General features: G+C 36.9%; 1 protein-coding gene across 2 annotated transcripts in view; it reads left to right on the forward strand.

Annotated features, from left to right (window-relative positions):
• Positions 1 to 24,321, forward strand: part of LOC134527443 (NHL repeat-containing protein 2) — an 81,778-nt gene that overhangs the window by 40,326 nt on the left and 17,131 nt on the right. For both annotated transcript variants that reach the window (XM_063360128.1, XM_063360129.1), the window contains exons 5-8: positions 1,883 to 2,020; positions 7,377 to 7,606; positions 10,406 to 10,631; positions 16,612 to 16,836. In XM_063360128.1, the coding sequence (XP_063216198.1) occupies positions 1,883 to 2,020; positions 7,377 to 7,606; positions 10,406 to 10,631; positions 16,612 to 16,836 (819 nt within the window). The remainder of the gene's footprint in view (positions 1 to 1,882; positions 2,021 to 7,376; positions 7,607 to 10,405; positions 10,632 to 16,611; positions 16,837 to 24,321) is intronic.

Below are 24,321 nucleotides of genomic sequence, written 5' to 3' on the forward strand. Positions count from 1 at the left end.
GTGCAGTGGTGCCCTCGTTCTTGGTAGAGCCATGAGCCAGGTGAAGGAGTTGACTACCCCATCCTGTGTCCGATCAGTGGACACCCTAACAAATTTAAACTGGGAAACGTACAACCGCTAAAATATTTTCAATAAATATTTATCTTTCTAATATTGTAAAAAAAAAAATTCAAACTAATGCACAGGGTTGGCAATCAAGATGTCATCATTTAAATTAACTGAATAATTATACTCAGCAAATACTCCTATTAAATTAAAAATATTAAATAGTTATTTCCTATTCTGTGGGAAATCTCAGACTGTGTTGTAAATCCCCATTTGGAGAACACCCACTCTATGGAAAATCCTCCTCCTGTGGGGAAATACCCCCTTTTTTTTTATGGTTAAGTCCTAGTCAGATGTAGAGATTTGCTGGACTCAGTTCTTTGATGTTATAACTTTTCTGCTTCAACATGAGTGGCAGAAAGTGAGATGTGGTATGGCTTTCATTTTAACATGCTGAGAATCAAAATAACTAACGTAATAAAATAACTTGGTTTCAACCAAAAAAAAAAAAAAAAAAACAGATTCATCAAGAAAAAACGAACAGGTTGTTTGGTTTTTTTTTTTTTAAAAAAATCTTGTTTTATTTACAACCCTGCTATTTCATAATAATGAAACGTTAAACTGTAACTGAAGGAGGACGGATAGGAATGGAAATACGTCATCCTGGTTTTTACAGTTTCAGTCCGTAATATTTTATCATTTCATTTTCAGACTTTTGCTTTGTTAAAACACATCGGTACATGATTCAGTGGAATGACTGAAGTTAACAGAGACTGGCTGCTACAAGTAGTGAAGTCATTGGTGTTTAATATTGATATATGTAATTTGTGGGAATGAGTACAACTGTCTTGATACTGTCAGTAAAACATATGTTATGGGTTTTTGTAAATCTCTAAATAAAAATTTCTGCCCCAATGAAGGAAAATTTTCAATATTCAAGATTACACGTTGAATTGTGATAAAACCGAAATATTAACCGTATAACGTGTCAAAACACTGCATAACACCAAATGCAAGTTAATGCACTGTATAGCACCAAAATACAAGTTATATCATGGGATTAAGTGGCATATAAACAAAACTCAATTAAAATCATAAAAAAGTAGTTTTTTAATTTTTGAAATTCATAGAATGTAATTTTTTCAGAAAAAAGTTGTATCAAAGTGCATGGATCAGAAAATTTTATTTATTTTTATTGTGCATATCTTATTGAATCACTTTCAAACCACAAATGCACACTAATGTACTTTTATTCTGAATATTTCTGTTTTAGACCAACTTATTACAAATTATTTGATCATAAAAGTGCAGCATATAAATTTTACCACTATTTTGTTGAAGTGAGTAATAGAAAACAGCTTTTATAAAAATAAAAACAATAACACTGATATCCTCTGTTTTAAAAATAAAATTGGTCTAAAAATAAAACCATAAAATCTTGCCTTAGTTATGGTGTAAAAACTTATGAAACCAATACATATAGCTTCTTCCAGGTCCTATCTCTTTACCTTAAGTGAAATGAAGTAAGCTTCTACAAAGCCGTCAGATCCTCTGCAATGATACGAATGGATATTTATGGTATTGTAATAATGAAAATTAATATTTGTTAATGTTGTAGTGTTTTTGGACACCGAAATGCCTAATACTCTCTGGTAAATAAGTTATGAACCCATATCTTTAATGTTCAATCCATAGAAGTATCTTAATTCACTTTATGCGAGCAGACCTGACCACCATGCTTGTGGCCTCTTCTGCCCCAGAGTGACACACACCTCGGGTGAGGCCAGCTCTCCCAGACTAGAACTGGAGGCTGCTCCATACAGCAGGGTTTTTTCAGGCTGTGGTTGGAGGCCCCGAACCAGGATTTGTGGATGGAAGCTACTCTGAAGCAAGATTTGACAGTCCGCAGGGTTTGGTGTTCTTCAAGCCACATCTGATATACGTTGCAGACACCCTGAATCATGCCATTCGAGAGGTAAGTACTGATCAAGCTCGATAAGTACAGTTCATGTTGCTTTTTATGCTGTTATGTTATCAGACACTATTTTTGTTTTCTAGTCATGTATTATTTTACCCATTTTCTATTAATGTATTTTTCATTGTGTGTTTTGCTGTAAAATCTGATAAGCTTTTTTTTATATAATTGGTATTTTTTTATTACATGTTTGCTGCTCAGTTTATAAATTATTAAAACACTATATGTGGGCTTTATGCTACCTATAGTATCTTTAATTCGTTAATATATATATATATATATATATATATATATATATATATATATATATATTTTTTTTTTTCAAAAGATAGGATTGATATCTTTCTGCTTGCAATGTACACTTCCACCACACGTTTAATTTACATTTTCTTCAGACTAATGTTGGAATCACATTGGCATGATGGGCACAGTGTGATGGATGCAAGGTGAATAGGTTATAGAAATGTTCAGCACATCTGTTATATCAGCACTACAAAATTTGTGAACGTGATAGATTTTCCAATTAAATAATTTTTATATTTTTATTTTGCCATGTGTATGATCTTAACAGAAATGAACTTTAGAATTTTGTTTTCGAAAGATATTTAGACTTGTGCATTGGTAATACTATTATTATTGTTGTATTTTTTTACTAAATTTATCTTGTGAAATCTTTGAAGTTTGTTATTGATTGCTCATTGATTTTTCTAAACAAATTTTAAATTTGAACCTAACATATTTCTTTCAAACAAGTTCATTAAAAAAATCTGAAAACATTGGTGACTGTCGTATGTTTGATGCATAATGTATGAGGTGTGATCAAAAAATACAATGAATTAATTTTTATAGCAACAGTTGCTGACACTAGATCTATATGAAATAATGAGCCCGATAGCCTGAACCATTGACATAGTGTCAAGTTTGAACAAGTTGTGACTTGTCAGTAGGCTTCAGAGCTGGAAGATTGAGGTTGTGTTTGCAGTGTCTGTCACGCATCATGGATTTATAGCAATGTGATAATATTAAGTTTTGTTTTAAGTTGTAAAAAAAGTGCCAAACAAGCTCATGAAATGTTAAAATCAGTGTATGGTGAATATGTTGTGAATCTGTAGACAGTTTACAATGAGTCGGTTGAAGACGAGCAATGGTTGGAACATATTTCGACCTCAAAACAGATGGAAATGTGCAAAAAGTGACAAAAAAAGTTCGTTCAACAGGTGATTAACTTTTGAGAGCTTATCAAAGAAGTGAACATCTTGTATGGGTCCATGCAAAGCATTTTAATTGATTATTTGCAAATGAGACGAGTGAGTGCGAAATTTGTTCCCAGACTTATGACTGATGAACGGAAGAAAGATCATGTGTCAGTTTGCATGGAATTGAAGAATTTGCTTGATGCAGATTTGGACTTCATTGACAAAATTATAACTGGAGATGAAAGTTGGCTATGTGACTGTGATCCCGAGATGAAAATCCAGAGTTCCTAATGGTATAATCGAGTGGCTCTCCTCGCCCTAAGAAGGCACTTCAGTCAAAATCGAGCGTCAAGGTCATGCACATTTTTTTAGACAATAGGGGCTTCGTGCGATCAGAGTTCTTTCCAGATGGAACAACTGTAAACTCTAGCATTTTTGAGACAATGTACAGAGAAAGAGACAAGAAAAATGGGCCAGTGTCTTCCTCCTTCATCACGACAACACGCCTTTCTTCTAATCCTCAAATTTGGTGGCAGAACAAAAGGTTCCTGTCTTTCCACATCTGCGTTACTCTTCGGATTTAGCAACAGGTGATTTTGGCTCTTCCCAAATGTAGAATCCATGCTAAAAGAAAAATGTATTAACACCATCGTGACATTGAGAGGGCCACGACGGAGCAGCTGAAGGCCCTTCTGAAAGAATACTTCCTAAAATGCTTCCATTAATGGAATCAATTTTGGTATAAATGAATCAATAACCAAGGAGAGTATTTTGAAGGAGATTAGTTTTAATTTTACGTAAGCTTATTACTTTGGTCGTAATAAATGATTCACAGTATATTTTGATCACACCTCGTATTGTTGCCCTCCCGACTCCCTCTTGAGGGAGTGGCCGGTGGCTGGTTCTCCCCTCTTCTCTTGGTGACCTGTGTGAGAGTGTTGGGCAAGTGGCCTTCTTCGGCTGCTGCCTCGCCACAGGGCCGGGGCCGGGGCCTTGATGACTGGCCTGGTGGGAACGCGGACCAGGCTACAGCTCAGGCTGGCTAGGACTAGGGTGGGCTATGCCGCCTGCGGTCACTTGGTCACTTGGGCAGCATGGTCGCAGCGGTGCCACAGGGGCTGGTATCTGCGCAAGCCCTCTCCAGCAGGGCTGCAGGGCAGAGTGGGTTCCTGAGCAACCAACGATGGATCAGTCAGACCTCTGGGTACCTCTTGCGTGGGGTCTGTGGGAGCTGGGTCACTGGGGTAGTCCCGGATGAATTCCCTCCATACAGGCGGGGCGGTGGGGGGGGGGGGTCATCTTTCTAGCTCTGGGTTGGTTTAGAGGCTTGAACAAGGGCCTCAGTACTACAGGTCTTGCTCGTTGCAGCTGCGCGGTCACCTGATTATTGGTTTTATGTGGGCAGGGCTCTACTCTTTGGCTAGCCATACTTGAAGGGCTTCCCGCCACGTCACTAACCCCCTCCCTTTCCCGTCTTACAGTAGGGCATGAGGCCAGGTGGGGTAGGAACGAGGAGTAAGGGCAAGACAGGTATCAGTTGGCAGCTGACACCTGGCCGACCAGACTCGCGGTGGTGTGGTGTGCCGTGATGTTGTTCCCGTCCGACCATCCAGGCTTGGTCGTGACTGCTCTTCCAGCAGGCCAATGTAGAGGAAGTATTCACTGTTTCGCCCAAGCACTTGGGGCGTGGCAGCTATGGGCGATGGATTTCTGCACTGGGCTGGTCAATGTTGCGGGTACTTCAGCCACTTCACAACTCACATCATTTCTGTGTCGGTAGGGAACGCGACAGGGCACAACGGCCAAAACCAGGTCACCAAGCCGGATTGCCTTGTCGGGGTCGGCGGAGCGTAGGCAAAGGTCCTTGGCAGGGAATTGATAGAGTAAAGGGGAAAAATGGTAAGTCCTTATCAATCAGAAGAGATGTTAAGTTTTTGGCTGGTGTTGATGCAATAAACAATAAAATAACATAACTGTCCCCCTCTGATTCACCTCAGAGGTTTGCCTTATAATGCCACACTGTCCTCTGTCCCTGACTCACGACCATGGAGGCGGCTGCGTATGTAGGCGGTAAGTTGGCATGGGAGCAAGCAGCTCACTGCCCCAGAAAAACTGACCTCTTGCACCCAGTCGCCATCTTTTATACGGTCTTGGCCGGATAGGAGTGTAGGGTAACCACAGCAAAGGAGGGATGAAGGCTTTGGCTGTGATCAGCATGCTTCGGGTAGGCTCGGCACACCCCTCTTCTCAGTGCTCAGGATGGGTGGTGAGCTGGGCATTCGGCGGGTTGTCGGCCTCCAGGCATCTGCAAGAACCTGTGCGCACTAAGAGCTTGCAGCAGGAGAACTGACATGGGTGCCCTTTGATTGAGGTGCAGGCATGTGACAATAGAATGACAGGCATCATTTTACATCTAATGATTTATTTTTATTTGTCACGCAAATTAAACTCCAAGTTCTCAGTAACTCTGTATTTTCCTGTCACATCGCGTCCTTTGTGCCACACCAGTTGTACTTTTGTGATTGCAGCATGATGGTTCTATTTAGTTGAAAATATTTTGAAATTGTATAAATTGTGTTCTTTTCATGATACTTTCAATGGGCAAGATTTATTTAAAATACTACTTGGGACGTACACCATTTCTGGTTTACACTGTATGTAATAGAGAAACCTGAAGCATGGACAAAAAAACAAAAGAAATACACAGACACACAGAAAAACACCAAAATCATTTGATGTCAAATATTAAATGTATAGACAGCACAGATATTTCCCTGAAAGGAATTAGTCAGAACAATATCACAGCACAAACGAACACATTGGGCTGACAATAACGAGACATTTGCAGCAAAAATAATAAATACAGACAAACAACAACCTTGGACAGCATACTGACAGACAAAGGAATCCTATGATGATACTTAACAGATAATATGGACAACACAACAATGACAACACACACAAACTGTTCTTTCTTAGGAAGATTACTGTGTTCTTCTATGTTGTCATTGTTGTGTTGTAATAAATATCTGTTTAATTTTATTGCTGGATGTGCCTGTGCGTTGCTGTATTGCCGTTGTGTTGTCCAGATTGTTTGTAAGTTACATCATAGGGTTCAAATGCAACATATACAATGTAACACCTGGTTGATTTACGAACAATGAATAAAAGTTTTCCGTGATTAAATTTATATTGTTAAAATTTAAATGTTGAACTAACTCAACTATATTAAGTTAAGTTTGTAGCAATTATTTATATACTAATTTAAGACATTTCAGCAAAAACAAGTATACATACATATTCCTAGTGCCATAGTAGGGTAAGTGTTTAAAAATATTTGAGGTTAATTTTTTAAGTATTAATTTCAAAATGTTTTCAGCCATGCCAAAGAAATATACCGTGTTTTCTCTCATAATTGTCGCACATTTTATTCTAAAATCAAGTTTGAAAAGTAGGGGTGTGATGATTATGCAGCGGAAAAAAATTTTGTTAGGTAAAGTTATTCATAGAAACAAAACCCGTTCATGGTAAGTACGTTTATTTAAAAAAAAAGGTGGAGTATACAAGAGCATGCGAAACAATTTATATTAATAATTCATTAAACAAAAACCTTTCTTCAACTTTAAATAGAAAAACAAAATCTGTGACCCGATGACCTGAACGCAAGTGACTTGAAACTGTGACGTGAACTAACGCGTAACTACAGTCGTAGTACATACTTGCCATGAAAGAATGCGGGCCATCAAATGTAGTTAACTCGGCTCTTGACAGAGAGCACGTGTTGCATGCAGTCGGCGAGATCTCGATATTCGACTACGTGCGCGCGCTCTATACGGGAAGCCACATAACCAAACACGAATGATGCCTACTAGCGCTGGCTTCATGTTTATAAGCGTACACCGCGGCGACGCAGGCGGTCAGATAAAGGAGATAATGTTTAAAATGCCTTTAAAAGAAAATTTACACATCAGACAACTTTGTATTTCCGTTAATTAAATAAGTAGTGGTCATGCCGGAATAAATATTAGATTTCTACATTTTATGATCTTGGCATAAGAGTTATACTTAAGAAGTGGTATAACTGAGACAAAAGTGAGTGGTTTATTTTGGTAACTGTTGGTCCCAATGATTTGTGGTGGATGGACATTGTGTGTGTGCAGGTGGACCTTAGCCTGAAGCGGGTCAGGACGCTCTGTGGCACAGGCGTGCAGGGCAGTGACCTCGCAGGGGGCGGGAACGCCAGGCAGCAGGCCCTCTCCTCGCCCTGGGACCTGGCGGTGGTGCCGGGCGTGGTGGTGCGTGACCACCAGCTGGTGCTGATCGCCATGGCCGGCACGCACCAGGTGTGGGCGCTGTGCTGTGCCACCGCCCCTGAGTTCTGGAAGGGCAGGTGAGATTCTCCCAGCCAGCAGATCTTGGTAGTTAGTCTACTGACTATGGGTAGAGGTTTTACAGAACTTACTAGTAAATTACACATTTTTGATTGCATTGAAGCTGCTAACCAAAACCATTGAAACATTGAAAAGTCAAAGAGTATGTAAAACCAGATATGATACTATGTAATTTAGACAAGGAAAAATTTATTCACTTGGTTTTGTAACATGCATATCTAAACAATTCGTGCATCTTCAAAAATAGTTGTCTTTTGTGAATATTATTTCTGTGACTACCCAGACATAAAAATACCAGTCTTATGTATTTTAAATAATCAAGTACACCAAACCCTCACTTAGCATGACTAATGCTTTCCTAAAAATGTTCGTGTTATTGGAAATCGCGTATTCTGAAGCATGTCTCCATAAATAGCAAGGTTAATTTACTTAATGTGTTCCAAAATGTATAGGGAAATATTCTTTACGTAAAACAAATGCGTAGAATAACACTCAATGATAAATACAACACAACATTTATCTTTATAAGCCTACCATCGAGTACTTTGTATGGAAAATATGTCATCACGTAACGGTAGATAGGTGGTTAGGTACTTCAAAGTTATAAAGTGCTTATTCGCGTATCACTGCTTGGTTTACACCAATCCTGAAAGGCAGTGATTTTTTTTTCCATTCTACCATTCATTTAACAACTTTTTCCATGTGAATCATTTACCCATATCTGTTTCGGTATCTAATGTCAAATATATTTCCGCTAGTACATCCAACAGCATCAGACTTATACATACGTTTGTTAGAGTCTTTATTTACGATATGTACAATTGTGTGCATAGTTAACTTGCTTAAAACTAAAGTGCGAACAATATAACTGTGGCCTTCACAACATTTTACATGCCACAATACTTCTAGTTTTGTCTTAAATACTTGAACACAATGCCTTATGCTCTTGAGTTCCCTGCCACTGGCTAGATTGAAGTTCATCACGGCCCGGTCTGTGGCCAGGCGACAACAGTATGGCCCGGTGGAATATGCGCAGAGTAAAAACATTTGGTCCTTTAAATCCAATAGCCACAACTGAACTTGCCATAGCTGATGTTGCACAACAGCCGATAGCATGGTCACCTGCGCGCACATCTCTCCCTCTCATAAAGCTAACTGTATGCCACGACACATCTGTTTTTTAACGAGCTGAAGCAGACTTCGTGGCGTCATGCCCAACTTTTTTTTTTTTTGCCTGTGAAAATTTTGTGCTAACTGAAATCTACATATGTGCTATTCAAGACTGGGGCATTAAAATTAACATTGTGCTAAATGAATATGTGCAATTTGAAGACATGCTAAGTGAGAAATTTGTATATACATGAGACAACCTCAGCGATCAACTTTATTTACCATTTAACTTGAGATCACTGATTAATGGTTGGATTCTTGGCTAAGCTATGGATATTTGAGTCATTTTCATCACTAACCTTTTGTAAGTTTATGTCATAAGCTTTTCCCATTCAGTCTTAAGGGTTTGAAGTGTAGGCATGAATTGACTCTTGACATTGACATGTGTGTAATTTAGTAGCGTTTTTGGATTGGTTTTAGGCCACAAGGAAGAAAACAGTAGTATTATTTTGGTTTTTCATATTTATCTACCTATGCTGAATCAATTTAAATTTATTGTGTGTTTACAGATTTCATGATGTGTGTGTTGTTGATGTGCAAATAATTTTCTGGTGAGGAATAAATGAGGACATATTAGTTAATAAAGGAGTTTGATGCATCCATAGGAAAATGGTAATCCAATTGATTTAAGTCTTGAAGTAAATATTTCTTCAGCTACAATCTATGGCAAGGGAGGGAGCGGGGTGTGCAATGGGAAAAACAGTGGGCAAAGTGGTTCTCTCCCCCCTCCTCCCAACCAAATTCTGTATACACTTTTGGCTACAATGAAAGTTTTTTTAGCTCACCAATTCATTTGTTGAATATTTTCCCCGTAGTCATTTAAAAACGTTCCTTCTAGTTTTGTTTTAGCTGAGAAAATTCAATATTTTCTAACAAAAAACTGAAGGGATATAAATATGTTTGGGTGTCTGTAATCTTGATGTGTATTTGCAGACAAAAAGAAAAAATATATATAATAATGCATGTAAGTAAATTATGTGTGTATAGTACACAGAGCACAATAAGTCTGTATGTGGAAGCCTGGGGAAGCTGTGAAAGTACGGTATTAATGCGTGTCATGCAACTCACGTAAAAGTAAAACTGTGGTCCTTGCTGACATCACGTGTCAGACCCAGCTGGTGGCGGGCACTAGGCAAGGCGACTATGAGTTCAGTCCAAGCTGTTTCTTTCTGTCTTCCTCCTCCTACCCAAAGCACAAAGGAGGTGTTCCCACAAGCCAACGCGACTACCTGCTTACATCCTAAATACAGTTATCTATACCTCTGCTAGGAAAGACACATTCGATTTTCTTCCATGCGTCACCCACCCGCTGTTTACGATCTGAGCGACACAACCTCCCCCTTCGAAGGCTTCCTTGCAACTGAATGCCCAGTGGTGCGACCCTGAGTCTTATACAGTGCTCTTAGGGCATTCAGCGATCAGTTTTTATGCTATTGTGAGTGAAGTATCGGTTTTAAGTCATTCTGAAGTAGGGGTATCACTTGAACAGCCTTAAATTACATTTGTGGATTATGATTATGCAAAGGTAAGTATGTTGTGCTGTCTGTTAAGAGTCTTTTTATTTAATTCTGCGGTTATCCATTACTGAGCATCAGCTTCACTTGGTTGCTGTACCTGGCTGGTGGCAGGATGCACCTGGCCGGAGACTGCATCGCGCTGGCCGGCAGCGGGCGCGAGGAGAACAGGAACAACTCTTATCCTCACGCTGCAGGCTTCGCCCAGCCCTCAGGCCTTGCGTACAGCCCCCAGCACGACACTGTCTACATTGCCGACAGCGAGAGCTCGTCCATCCGCCAGCTGTCCTTGGCCACCGGCAAGGTGTCCGCCCTCGTTGGCGGGGATGTCGACCCCCACGTAAGTGTCCTTGGATGCCATCAAGTAACTTTTAAGATGTTCCAATGTCTCTGATTTGTGCTGTGTAACATCACTCAACAAGATGTATAAATCCACAAAACATTTCTTACAACTCAGTCTTACATGCCATGGTAAGATTTTAATGTGTTTGTGTCATAATTTTTTGATAGTGATTCCTACAGATGTTTGACAATATAAGCACTGAAAATGTGCTCTAAATTAGATGCTATTATTAAAAAGTCAGGCATGTCGATAATAAACTAACTTCGACATGGTTACTACCTGAGTTCTCTTCATAAAGTATTTGATGGAACCAGATATTGGATAATAAAACCATTTTAAGACGTTTTTCAAGGGCCTGGATGTTAAAAACTTACTAACAGGGAAAACTTCTTAAAAGGGAAGATCAGTTGCTATGTAAAAAAATCATTAAAATAACATAATTAGGTTATGCGCTGTTTGTTCAGCTTTCTCTTTTAAAATTTGACCATTTGTGGGGATTTCATTACCACAAATATTTGTTGTTGGTTAAAAGCATAGCATTACTTTTTTGCTGAGAGGAAATTGTTTGGTATGAGAGCAGGAGGAACCGGGAGAGAAAGGGAATAGTTAGGTACGTGGTGGGGGAACCGGCAGAGGAGACCGCACAGCACACGCTTGCACACATTTGCATACACTTGCATACACTTGCATACACTTTTCAACACACTTTTGCACCCTCGCGCTCTTGTGCACTTGTATATACACAGTTGTTTCTTGGGAGTGGCGCATCAAGCTATCCCCACCCTGGAGCTGTTGGTGCAGTTGGTGACCAGTGGCCTGGCCTTGAGCTGGCTCCACGTGGTGGCATGTGGCTCAGGTTTAACCATACAATGCTGTAGGCATAGGCGGGCTGCAGCGGTAGGGACCCGCCTGCACCTGATGCCACCCCGACTTAGGGATTATTTGGGCAGAGGGCAACACGATGGGGTTGGAGCTCATTGTTGTGCACTGTGCCACGGGCCAACATCACAAGAAAATATTGTTCTTTCATGTATGAATTATTAATTTAATTACCTGTGTAAATCAGTATTGTTTAATAGTTGTATTTTTTTTTTTATTATTTGAGACATACCCGCATTATTACTATTCTCAGTTATTATTTTTGACGTGATAACGTCTTATAAATCGATGAACGCCGGCTGCACGCATGAAAAAGCATGACTCATTGTCACGTTCCGCCTGAGCCGAGCGTGCAAGAACCGGCCAACCACAGTGCGAGAAAATCTTCTATAATATCAAACAGGTTAAGGCGGGCTTTTAAAAGCAGCAATTTAAAAAATTTCATTATTTGTCCAATTTCGTCATTTCAAATAAATAATTTATTTACATTGAGATGATTTCAGTTTATTTCTATAACTAATTGTTTGTGATTTTATTTAAACAAATTATTTAAATTAAATTAAAAAAAAAACTGTAAATAATACGTATGTGAAAATGAAAAAGTATGCAATTTTTCATTAATGTTTTCTTATGACGTTATCACGTAAAATTATCGTCCGTAAACCGACTTTACAGACAACCCCCTTTTTTTTGTTCAGTTAAAAGCTACTAATAATTTATCTCTACCTGATAAGCAAGAAGATTCACTTCTGTCACACATGGACTCCACTCACACAAGTTTTTATCTTCGGGAATAGTTTTTGTGCATTTTATTTAATTTTTTCTTTGTTCGATATGATTGTTGATGCCATTGTTGGAGCATTAAAATCTATTTGCCACTTCACACTTTTTGGAGGTGTTGACAGCTTTAAGAATTTCCAGTTTTTTGGCAATTATGCTGACACATGTTTTGTTACTCATGATGATTGAAAGTCTACCACTACATATGTGCAGAGAAAAGATTTTAATTTAGATATTTTTTACTTAATCATTTGTATTTTTGTGGTACTGTTTAAAATTGGACTATATAGTGGTTAAGGTAAGGTTATATTTAATAAGGCTTACATTCTACAGTGACACAGATACAGAGACAGATCACGTGAACAGAGACATATCATACAGAATGGAGTATCTACATTTGCACGCATGTGGACATAGGTAGACCCATTGGGATTAGTTCGACAATGCCCAGCTCTTCTGTTCATATTAGTCTGTGCGACCAGTAGGATCTTGGTATTTGACCGTGGTGATAGCCTTGTTTACATTTTTAATATGTTAAAAATGGACTCAAGTACAAGATTCTATCATTCCTTGTTAATTTTTATTATATGTGTTAATCCTAACATTATGTTTACTTATTACAGAATTTTTCAAATTAAATTAATTTTTTATAACCGAAAAATTCATTCTCTTTGTGCCATTTGTTATGTTACTGTGCATTGTGGAAGTGGCAGACATAGTGAAATGTAAACTTAAAAATATCTTGTGGTTTAGTAATCCATTTCTGATTTTACGTTCCCATGTCATTGTGGAATGGGCTTAAACAAAAAACATGGCTGCTGACATCATAGAAGTACATCTTTTACAGGTAGGATCAACCAAAGAAAAAAACACATGAAAACATTGAGCAAATATCTTTAAATTCTTTTTATTCAAAGACATAATGAACATTGTAAAATATTAAAAGTGAGAGAAGAATATTTTTCAAAGTCTTAATTTAAAGAATATCAGTCTGTTCCTTGGACAGGGTAGCCGGCTCCTGAGTGTGTCAGCCCCGTTCCATCCATGTAGATCCTGCCTCAGGCGGAAACTTTATGTCAATTTTTATTCACTCATTTCTATTTTCATATGGCCTGAAAGACAGGTGAATCCAAGATGGCATCTTTTGGTTTCTATCTATTACCCATAATTGCATACAGTGGTTAATGCCTATGCTTTTGGTATCCCTACTTTTAGTGGAAAAGAAAAAGATGGTGAATCATGGTAACATGCTTAATATTTATGGTTGTTTGTACATGAGGAAGAATATAAAACAGTTACTTCCACATATTAAAAAATCGGACAAATTATTCTAATGTGATGCAAATATATATGTATTAGGGCTGGGCCGATACCACTTTTCACCGATTCCACCGATAGCGATTCTCATGGGCCGATACTGCAGATACTCGATGCCGATACTAACCAAAGAAATGTTTATGTTATGAAAAGATATTTTACGAGGGTTATTTTTTTTCAACCTCCGATCGGCTGTAATAAAAAACGGGAATGAATTGGGAAATTATTTTAATGTCAAAAGAAACGTACATCTTTACTCTATTTTTCCACATAATCACCGTGCAGATTGAGGCATTTGTCGTACCGATGCACCAGATTTCCAATACCCTCTGCATAAAATGATGCCTCCTGCCTATTCAGCCACGTTTTAACAGTGCTCTGCAGTTCATCATTGATGTTGAAGTGTCGTCCTCCAAGCCACTTTTTCAATGTGGGGAACAGGTGATAGTCACTCGGTGCCAAATCCGGACTGTAAGGAGGGTGATCAAACACTTCCCATCGAAATCTTGCAAGGAGTTGTGTTACGGCGGCACTATGCGGTCGGGCGTTGTCATGAAGCAAGACAACACCAGATGTCAGCATTCCTCTCCACGTGTTGCGTATCGACTGTCTTAGCTGTCGTAGTGTCGCGCAGTATGCAGCAGCATTGATTGTTGTCCCTGGCTCCATGAAATCAACCAGTAGCACACCTTGGTGATCCCAGAACACTGTAGCCATCTGTTTCTTGGTGCTGAATGTCTGTTTGAACTTTTTCGGCTTGTTTGGAGAATAGGTGTGCATCCACTGTTGTGATTGAAGTTTTGTTTATTCATTATCGAAATGAATCCATGTTTCATCACCTGTCACAATTTGAGTCAAAAAGTGTTCACCATCGTCTGCGTAATGCAGCAAAAACGACAAGGCTGATGCCATTCGCGCTCCTTGTTGATGTCGGTCAACATCTTGGGTACCCATCGGGCACAGATATACGTGTATCCGAGATTGTCTGTAACAATGGCGTATAGGGCTGACCTTGAAATGAGCGGAAATTGTTCAGACAGTTCTGAAATCGTGAATCGACGTCTCTCACGAACAACTGCACCAACTCTCTGAACTGTTTCATCTGTTGCTACCGACTTCCTTCCTTGGCCACCTTCATCATGAACATCAATACGGCCTTCGCGGAATTTCCGACACCACTCTCGCACAACGCCATCGCTCATAAAGTTTTCACCGTACACAACACTCATTCGGCGATGGATTTCTGCTGCAGTGTGCCCTTCTGCCTGTAAGAAACGGATGACTCCACGCAGCTCGCATTTCGCCGTACAGTTTATCGTTGCAGCCATGTTGACATTCCCATAACCAAGCTTCAACTGAGGTGTGAGTTGGCCGCTCCACATGGTTGGTGGAAGGGGGTAAACACTACGAGACGTGTCGATTCGTGTACGAGCGATTAGGGTATCGATTAATGGGCATGCCATGGAGAAATGAAACTGTAATCACACTGCAGGGCACTGTTAAAACGTGGCTGAATAGGCAGGAGGCATCATTTTATGCAGATGGTATTGGAAAGTTGGTGCATCGGTACGACAAATGCCTCAATCTGCACGGTGATTATGTGGAAAAATAGAGTAAAGATGTACGTTTCTTTTGACATTAAAATAATTTCCCAATTCATTCCCGTTTTTTATTAGAGCCGATCGGAGGTTGAAAAAAAAATAACCCTCGTACTTATAAAGTATTTTTTTTTCCACATTATAATGACAGAGTACCATCAAACGGTCAAAACACTTACTAACATGCATCTTACAATAATATTAATAAAACACACACAAATACTTTTTTTTTCAGCCCACATGTTTAAGCATTGCCCAATTTTGTTCATAAGGGTATAAAAATATGCCCTTGGTATCTTCATTTGATTGAAGAGTTAAGTATTTCCAAACTTCACTTCTCTTCCCAGCCGTATCATCACACTCAGAAAAATCTTTAAAATATCACTTTAGGTTTAGATTTTAACAAATCAAGCTAACGTAAATACTAAATTGTAAACAAACACAACATAACATCAGCAAAGCCATAGATATATAAAAACCATGGAGATGGGGCAAGCTACTCAGACGTCTTTCAGCAACTGTTTCTATGATCGCGAGTGCTGTAAACGTGATCACGAGTGTGCAATTTACTTTATTGCGAGCACTGGTAAACGTAACGTGAGGCTATCTTTGCTCCACAGTTGGCAATGAATATTTATTTATTTATTTATTTAGTTTTTGTTCAGTGGATTCCATATGGAGTTAAGAGCTCCGGGATATAGAACAAGTCAAGTCAATTTTATACAGATAATACATATATAATACATACTGCATAAGTACAATTATTAAACATTATAGAGTACATTGGTACATAAGAAATGGTATAAACTCAAGTTTAGGACATTTATGCATTTATAGTATGCACGTCTCTATGGTTCTTGGTCTACATTGTATTTTTAAAACAATCAACACGACCGGTTTTCTTTAAAACAGTAGCGCTGTGGGAAGGAAACTTAGGGTAATAGTGCATAAATTACAAAATTAGGCAATTATTTTAAAAATTAGTTTTGACTTGCAAAAAAACCAGTTGCGTGAAATACCATTCCTTAGTGATTTTTTTTCTAACAAAAACAATATAACACAGTTTAAGAACTTGGACTGAGGTATCAGCGTGAAGTATCGGCAAATATTTTACAGATGCTGCTGATGCCGATACTCTGAATATCGGCCGATACTTAAGAATCTGAATCGGCATCGGCCCAGCCCTAATATGTATATATATGTGTACTCAGGTGTGTGCATATGTTTATATATTTATATCCCTACAAGATGTTTTACATGTACTGTATCAACAGTTAATTATGAAGTATTTTCATTATTAAATATATAAATGTGGGTGTTTTGGGTATGTTTTAATGCGATCTCTCTGTACTGGAATGTTTGGAAATATGGCAGTTAGCATGGTGTGTTGCATGTGTGTCCAGAACTTGTTCTGTTTCGGAGACGTGGATGGGGTGGGGAGCACGGCCAGACTGCAGCACCCGCTGGGCGTGGTGTGGAACGAGGGCGACGGTCGGCTGTACGTGGCTGACTCCTACAACCACAAGCTGAAGGTCGTGGACGTGGGTACATGGTTGTGCTCCACCGTGCTGGGGTCTGGTGCCCACGGCAATGCCTGTGGCAGCTACGCTGACCCAGCCAATGTTCAGGTACCCTGTCATCAATCTTTATAGAGCTATTTGGATTGTTAAGTCCTGCTCAGACATGGCATTTAGGTTTATTGCTAGGAATAGGTCGATTCCACATTCCTTCAATTCCAATTCCACAATTTACCTTGATTACTGGTTTGATTCCTGTTCTAATTCCCAATTTTACAAATCCACAGTTTTGTGTTCTTGTTAAATTCCTATCCTGCCATGCTCTTTAAAAGTCCTGTTTGTTTTGTTTTAACTTGATGTGTGTCTGTGAACGTTTATATTGACATTGAAACACTAACTGATCATGAGATAGTTTCTGTTTATAATGATTCAAATTCACAATGGATTAAATAATAACATAAGATATCGTGATAACTGCAAATGAAACACCAACGCAAACATGGAAACAGTGCATTTTGTACAAAAATTTGTTTTCACACAGGCAGCAACATGTTATACACGAACACTAAATCTTAGTCATTTAATTTATTCACTTTATATACCTTTAATCCAATTCTCAACCAACTTCTTTTCAGCAAAAATTATTTACACCAAAGTATTGAAAATATAAAATTAGATTTTTTTTTATTAAATACAGTACTAGAAAAAAAACCTAAAATGTTTATGAACAACACGATTGGCCAGCCTGCTTTAAACTATTTACTTCAACATTGCGTTTTATGATTGCTTGCTACATGGAAGTGAAAGATATTATGTTTACAAGTGAAGAGAAAAGTTACGTTAATTTGTATTAATTAAATAGAGTTATATTGAAATCAGGTTGCAATATTTTCCCCACAAGTACAGAAATCTAACTTTACCTAGTTAGTACAGTGTTACAGATTATATGGGTGGTTGCAGTTGTGATCGAACGTTCAAATAATATACTATGTCTTTTTTATAGTGATGCTAGGAAGTTGCACAAACATTGTCAGCTTACTGGCTGGAAAATACAGCAGTTTTGGCAAGAATCACTTAATTTATGTGAATCTATTTTATATAAAATTTATCAACATTCATTACGACCTACCACTCTAATATGCTACGATTCCTTGTATGGTACGAGTCCTTACAGCTCTGAATCGACGGTTCCAATTCCTGGTTGAATCGGTGGAATCAAAAGCATTAAAGAGAATCGACATGCCCAGCTCTAGTTTTTGCTTATTCAGTTTATTTTTTTGTTATTTTGAGCACTATTGAAATGTATATATTAAATAATTCTTAAATATGAATTACAAATCAAAACATAATTAGTGTGTGTAAAAAAAAAATAAGCCAGTGAGTCTTTTAGTACTTGCCAGTGATGTGTAAACATCTAACCTCGGTAACCAGCAAATTCTTGTGTTCTCATGCTGCAAATAAACTTAAAATATGAAACAAGGACACCAAATGTAATGTATAATTCTATTAAATAATGCCGAGCATGATATATGTACGAAAAATATTCATTTCAGAGAAAAAATATTTTTCCCCTTTTTAAAACTTAACTATATTCACACTTCGAAAATACAAATATTTGTTTCCTTAAGAATATTTGCCATATCATAACTTGTGATTTCGTTGCAGGCGATGATCACTGATGAAGTTAAGTCATTTGTATGATATGTTTTGATATTTCAATGGAATTTCATAATGAAAAACAAAAACAATAATCAACGTTTTAAACAAGAAAAGCAAAAAACATACAAAGTTTTTTTTCACTACTCTCGCTTATCTTTAACGGAAAAATCGTATGAATGATTCAATACACGAAATATTTGTTATTTCAAATTTGATAACAAAAAATTAGAGATGTACGAACCTGCAAATTTTTAAGTCGAGTCGAGTCGAGTCGAATTATACAAAAATTAGTTCGAGTCAATTCGAGTCGAGTTTGTAGATCATAAATTCAAGTCGAGTCGATTCGAGTCTGAATTTTTATTTGAATCTTTGACACTTAAGTTGAGCTTGAATATTTGCACTTTACTGCTAAGAGTCCTTAGACTGGCCCACGTAATCAAATATATTTAAAATACAAGTATTAATACAAATAATTCATTTAGAATAAATTCTTAACTGATATAATACAATTCAATAATTGAGGTATAGAGCATAGAAAAAAGTATTTTTTGAATTTTTAAATTTTATTTAACAAATATTGCCCAACTATGAAAATTAAAAAATTTGATATCTCCTAAAGTATTTGGAATTTCTTATATCTGCCGGCTTTAATGAAAAGAGGAATTTAAAGAGCATATAATTAAAGTATTTTCAGAATTTTTAAATTTTATTTAACAAATATCGCCCAACTATGAAAATTAAAAAATTCAATATCTCATAAAGTATTTGGAATTTCTTATATCTGCCGGCTTTAATGAAAAGAGGAATTTAAAGAGCATATAATTAAAGTATTTTCAGTTTTTAACATTTTTTTTCGCAAATACCGCTCAACTACATATTTACCTTATTTTGGACCGAACGAGTTAGCTGCAGCCTGCAGCATTCACGAGTCAATAAAAAAATGAATATAATTTAGGCTTGTTGGCGCGAAGGTTAGGTTACGTTTCACACAATCATTAGAACATTTTTGAAAACTTTCACTTATGGGAAGTGTAAGGCCGTGCTACAATTAACGCAACATTACAATAAACGTTCCCATAACAAATATAATACATTTAAAGATTATTGCTACAACACTAACGCCGTTACGTTGCCGGCCAATCGCAAGCTGGCACTTCCAACCAATCCATGCTTTTGTATTTGTATTAAATAGTTACACTTTATAAAATACTTTATACTTCATAATTAATTTTAACTTGCCACTTAACTTGGATAGCAAACAATTATACAAAATGCAATCTCGCCGAACGTAATAGTGTAAACAAACACGGAAAAAAAATTCATGTTCGCCAACCTACACTTCCTAAAATTAGTGGAGCAAAGTTTTTTTTTTTAACTGCCATTTCGTGATTGGTGGCGTAACAGTCGCAAACATGCGCTCTGTAACACAAATATAACGCTACCGTTAATTTATTATTGTAACGTTGCGCCGATTGTAGCACGGATTTACTAAAAAAAGTAATATTTGGGCCGATATTATGATTATAAAATTTAATTTGTGTTTTGTTTATTAAAAATGTGTTCGTCTTCTTTGCTATGTGGTCACACCTGTTAAGTTGGCAATATGTAAAACTAAAATATAAATAATATAGCCGATTGTCGTCATTGTTTGTAAGTACGTGTTTCGGTCTTACGTACGTATTTTTAGTGTCGGCCGAAGTCACGTAAGGAGATATTAAGAATTGTAATTCAATTTTATTATATTTTATCATCAAGTTTTACCCAATTTCCTTTCGAGTTTCGCCCCGTCGAGTAAAATAAACTCGAATGCCGAGCTGAGCCGAGCTGATGCTACTCGCTCGACTCGACTCGAATTTTCAAGTCTCGGCCCATCACTACAAAAAATTATTTGTATCTGTTTCATCACACATGCCAGTATTGGCACAAAATAAATAAACTTAAACCATGGATTACACCACCATAAAACATGGACACTCCATTGCAGTGGCTATTAAAAGAAGTGAACACCATAGTGTCAACATATATATTGATAGTCACAAGCAACTGAACAACTTGCGACACAGTGGCAGCTTATTTGCTGTATTTATCTATGGCGAAATAAAAAAAATGTAAAGAATGTTTTCAGATTCTAGATTAAATTAGCAAAAATTGTGTTTATAATATTGCTAGCTGCTGTTAACAACGAAAATGTGTGAATAACCAAGGTTTAAATATGTAAATATGTGCTCATTTAATCACTTATTTGGGAATACAGCATTTCAATAAAAGATTGACGTTTTTCGCGAAGTGGATTCAAATTCACTGTATTTTGCTATTCACAAAAACGTTTTGGATTAATATGTAGGAAATCAGGCAAATAGGAAATGAAATTAAAGGTTGTTTTGATTAAATTTAGATAGCTGCATAATAAAAAATGCAATTTTTTCTTTCATAATTAAAATATATTGACAAACATTTTACTTATAATTATTGTAGTTGACTTAACCCAACTAACCTCTCACTCAATTATTATTTGTCTAATTTTCCAGAAGCCACTACACTGCACATTTACTTTTCCTTTCCCTATGTATTTGCTACATGTAAAAATGATTTTTTAGTAGGATTATAATTCTCATTCTTATTTTTAAATTTCAACATTTGTATTGGAGAATAATATGATATTCGTATTCATATCCGATTCAAACAAAAAAACTGATATTAGCACAGACCTAATGTTATTACATCAGTGTATATTTTGATTATAAAAGTTTGTATAGCAATTTGCTACACATATTGACTTTTGTGTATCAGTTAACCTAATTTTGTGTAGCAATTGCACGGGAATGTTTTGTACCATTTTTTATTAAGAAACCATATTTAGCCTAAATAAAAATTGAGTACTTACAAAATCCAAACAAAGGAGTAGTTAAGTTACATTTGGAAAGTAAAGATTGTTATTATTTACTGTAACTCTTTGTTAATGTTCACAAAACTGTAGTAGGCCCTACTATACCGTGTTTTATCATCGCATAATCGTCGCACATTTTATACTAAAATCAAGTTTGAAAAGTAGGGGTGCGATTTTTATAAGAGAAAAAAAAAATTGTTAGGTAAAGTTATTCATAAAAACAAAACCCATTCATGGAAAGTACGTTTATTTAAAAAATAGAGTATGCAAAAGCACACCAAACAATTTAAATGAATAAGTCATGCAACAAAAACCTTTCTTCAATTTTAAATAAAAAAACATAATCTGTGATCCGAATGCATGCCTGACTAACGCATAACTATCGTCGTAGTCCACACTTACCATGAAAGAGTGTGAGCCATCAGATGTAGTTAACTCTGCACTCGACAGAGAATGTGCGTTGCATGCAATCGGTGAGATATCGATATTCGACTACGTGTGCGCGTTTTATACGGAAAGCGCTGGCTACATTTTTATAAGTGATACACCACGGCGACGCAGACGAACAGATAAAGGTTATAACGTTTAAAAAGTCTTCAAAAGAAAATTTATACATCAGACAACTTCGTATTTCCGTTACTTAAATAAGTAAGTGGTAATGTCCGAATGAATATTAGATTTCTACTTTAAAATACGCCATTTATACGGTTAAAATACCTACACAATGCGCTCTGAATCTAATTGCAGGACCAAAAACATCATGCGACGTGTACGCGAGAGGTTTTTTATCCAAATTTTGACGCCCTAAAATATTGGTGCGACGAATGTGCGATAAAACAGGGAACGTACTTAAATCCTTGAAACTTAAACACAGAACTATTTTAGTCTGAAAATGTTTCTGTTTCTGTACTTCTGATGCTAGTCTCCAGCTTCTTCGATGGTCCTGGTGGAGGACCATAAGGGATTGTTTGTGGATGGCAAAGTTTTTTTCAGAAGAAAATTTTAGTAGCATGGTTGGTGAAAACTTCTGCAGCTCTGCCCCTTCAGTGGATATTTTCAAAAAATTGATTAATTTCATAGTGTGTAAACTGTTTCTGTAATCTGTCTTGACTCTCTTCATTGTAGAAAATGCTCTCCCCAGTTTGGCATTTGAAACTGGAAACACTCTTAGTATGTTAATAATGTGACAATGGTTTGAAAAATTACTATTTCCACAGTTCATTCATTACCTGACAGATGCTTTAAGTTATGGTGCCAGAATATTTTAAATTTTCCCACTCATTTAAGATACCCTCCTCTTTTATGTCATTTTTCATGAAGCATTTCTGGTAGTAACATGACGAAAATGTTATTTTTCTACACCCAAAAATTAAAGTTTGTTTTTATCTGTAGACCATATTTTCATTTCCATAATGTTAATACTGCAGCACTGATAACTTCAGAGTCATGCAAATTCAAAAACCTTTTGTAGACAATATTGTGCAGAATGTATGAGAATGATATCTTAGCTGCTTTTAAATGCATCTATAGATGATCTGTTTGTTAAATTAATGCCTTGATGATTTAGGCTTGCATTGTGATCATTTGAATTCAGTAACTTAATGAATCAGTGAAGGAACCATTTTGCATGCGGTTTAATGTTGAGTACAGTTTTTTCACAATGGTCAATGCATACATCATGACCAATGTATCTCTCTGTAGTAAAAGGGACAGTTTCGAGAAATGACTCTCAAGATGTCATTGAGAAAAACAACCCATATGAGACATTTTGCTGTCTTGAGACTGCATATAAAACCAGTCAGTTTTGTAGAAAGCTGAGTACTTTCTGCAGCCGATGTTTCTAGCTGTTGAACAAAAACACCATGGTTTGTGAGAAGTAACTCAAGTGACTTATTCTTGTGAGAGACCCATCTCACACCTTGTACTCTCACATAGGTACTGACGTAACATTTTTGTCCTCTAAAAGTTAAGCAATTTCTTTAAACTAGACTCATGCTGTAGAATTCATGAATATTATTTATTAATACAAATATATCTGACAGTTATGTTGCCTGATCATAGTCCTTAACACTTAACTCCAGATGGTGACTGAGGCAGCTAACTGTAAGCAACCATGGGCAAGTATCATGTTTCCAATGACCCAAATTCACAGACTCACCAACAGCTAGGAACCCCTACAAGTTTATTTTCAATGTCAGCCATATCAAAATCATTCAAAGATCCTGATAATAGTATTGAGAATGCCCTTTACCATTCCATCTACCTAGTCTGCTATTTTAATAAATTTACATTGTACATCAGCATCTTTATCTGCATACATCAGAAATACAATCTCTTTTTCAGTGACACATCTGTTGAACCATCACAGCAAATGCTGAAGTTAAAGGGTTATTCTAAAAGTAAAGGACATTTGTTACTCTAGATATTTTTTATGTAAGATATTGAAACACATATGATACCTTAGATGTTTATTTACGTAGTCGCCATACAATGTAAACATTTGTCATAGCGTATCACCAGCCTTCTGCCTACTCAGTTACCACCAAGTTGTTGAATCAGTCATAAACATTCTCTTTCAGTCCATCTATAGTGAAACTTGTATCTTGTTGAATTTTTTCCTCAGTCCTTGATTTCAGTTTGTCAGTCACAACTGGTCATCCTGAGCGTTCTTTGTCATGAATATTCGTTTGCCCGCCATTAAACATGTTTCAATATTTTCAAACTGAAGCATAAATCATCATATTACTACTATAAATCTCACTTATCTGTCTGTAAATTTTGGTAGGGCTGACATTTTCACATTCAAATAGTGTATCACACTTGGAAGGATCTTTAACTTTGTTACACATTTCACAGCCTTTCTATAAAAAGTAAACAACAGTTGCGGTTTGGTTCGCTTTTAGCGCCAAACTGGCAGAGGAATGGTAAGGTCTATGACTGGGTGGTGGGAGAACTGTGTGGCTCCTCCATTAAAACGTTCTTTATTTTTTGAATGACCCTCATATGTAACTTTTTAAATTCATCTTTTAATGAAGTTTCATGTTTTTGTC

The sequence above is a fragment of the Bacillus rossius genome, chromosome 1, assembly GCF_032445375.1.
Source record: "Bacillus rossius redtenbacheri isolate Brsri chromosome 1, Brsri_v3, whole genome shotgun sequence".
Classification (NCBI taxonomy): domain Eukaryota; kingdom Metazoa; phylum Arthropoda; class Insecta; order Phasmatodea; family Bacillidae; genus Bacillus; species Bacillus rossius.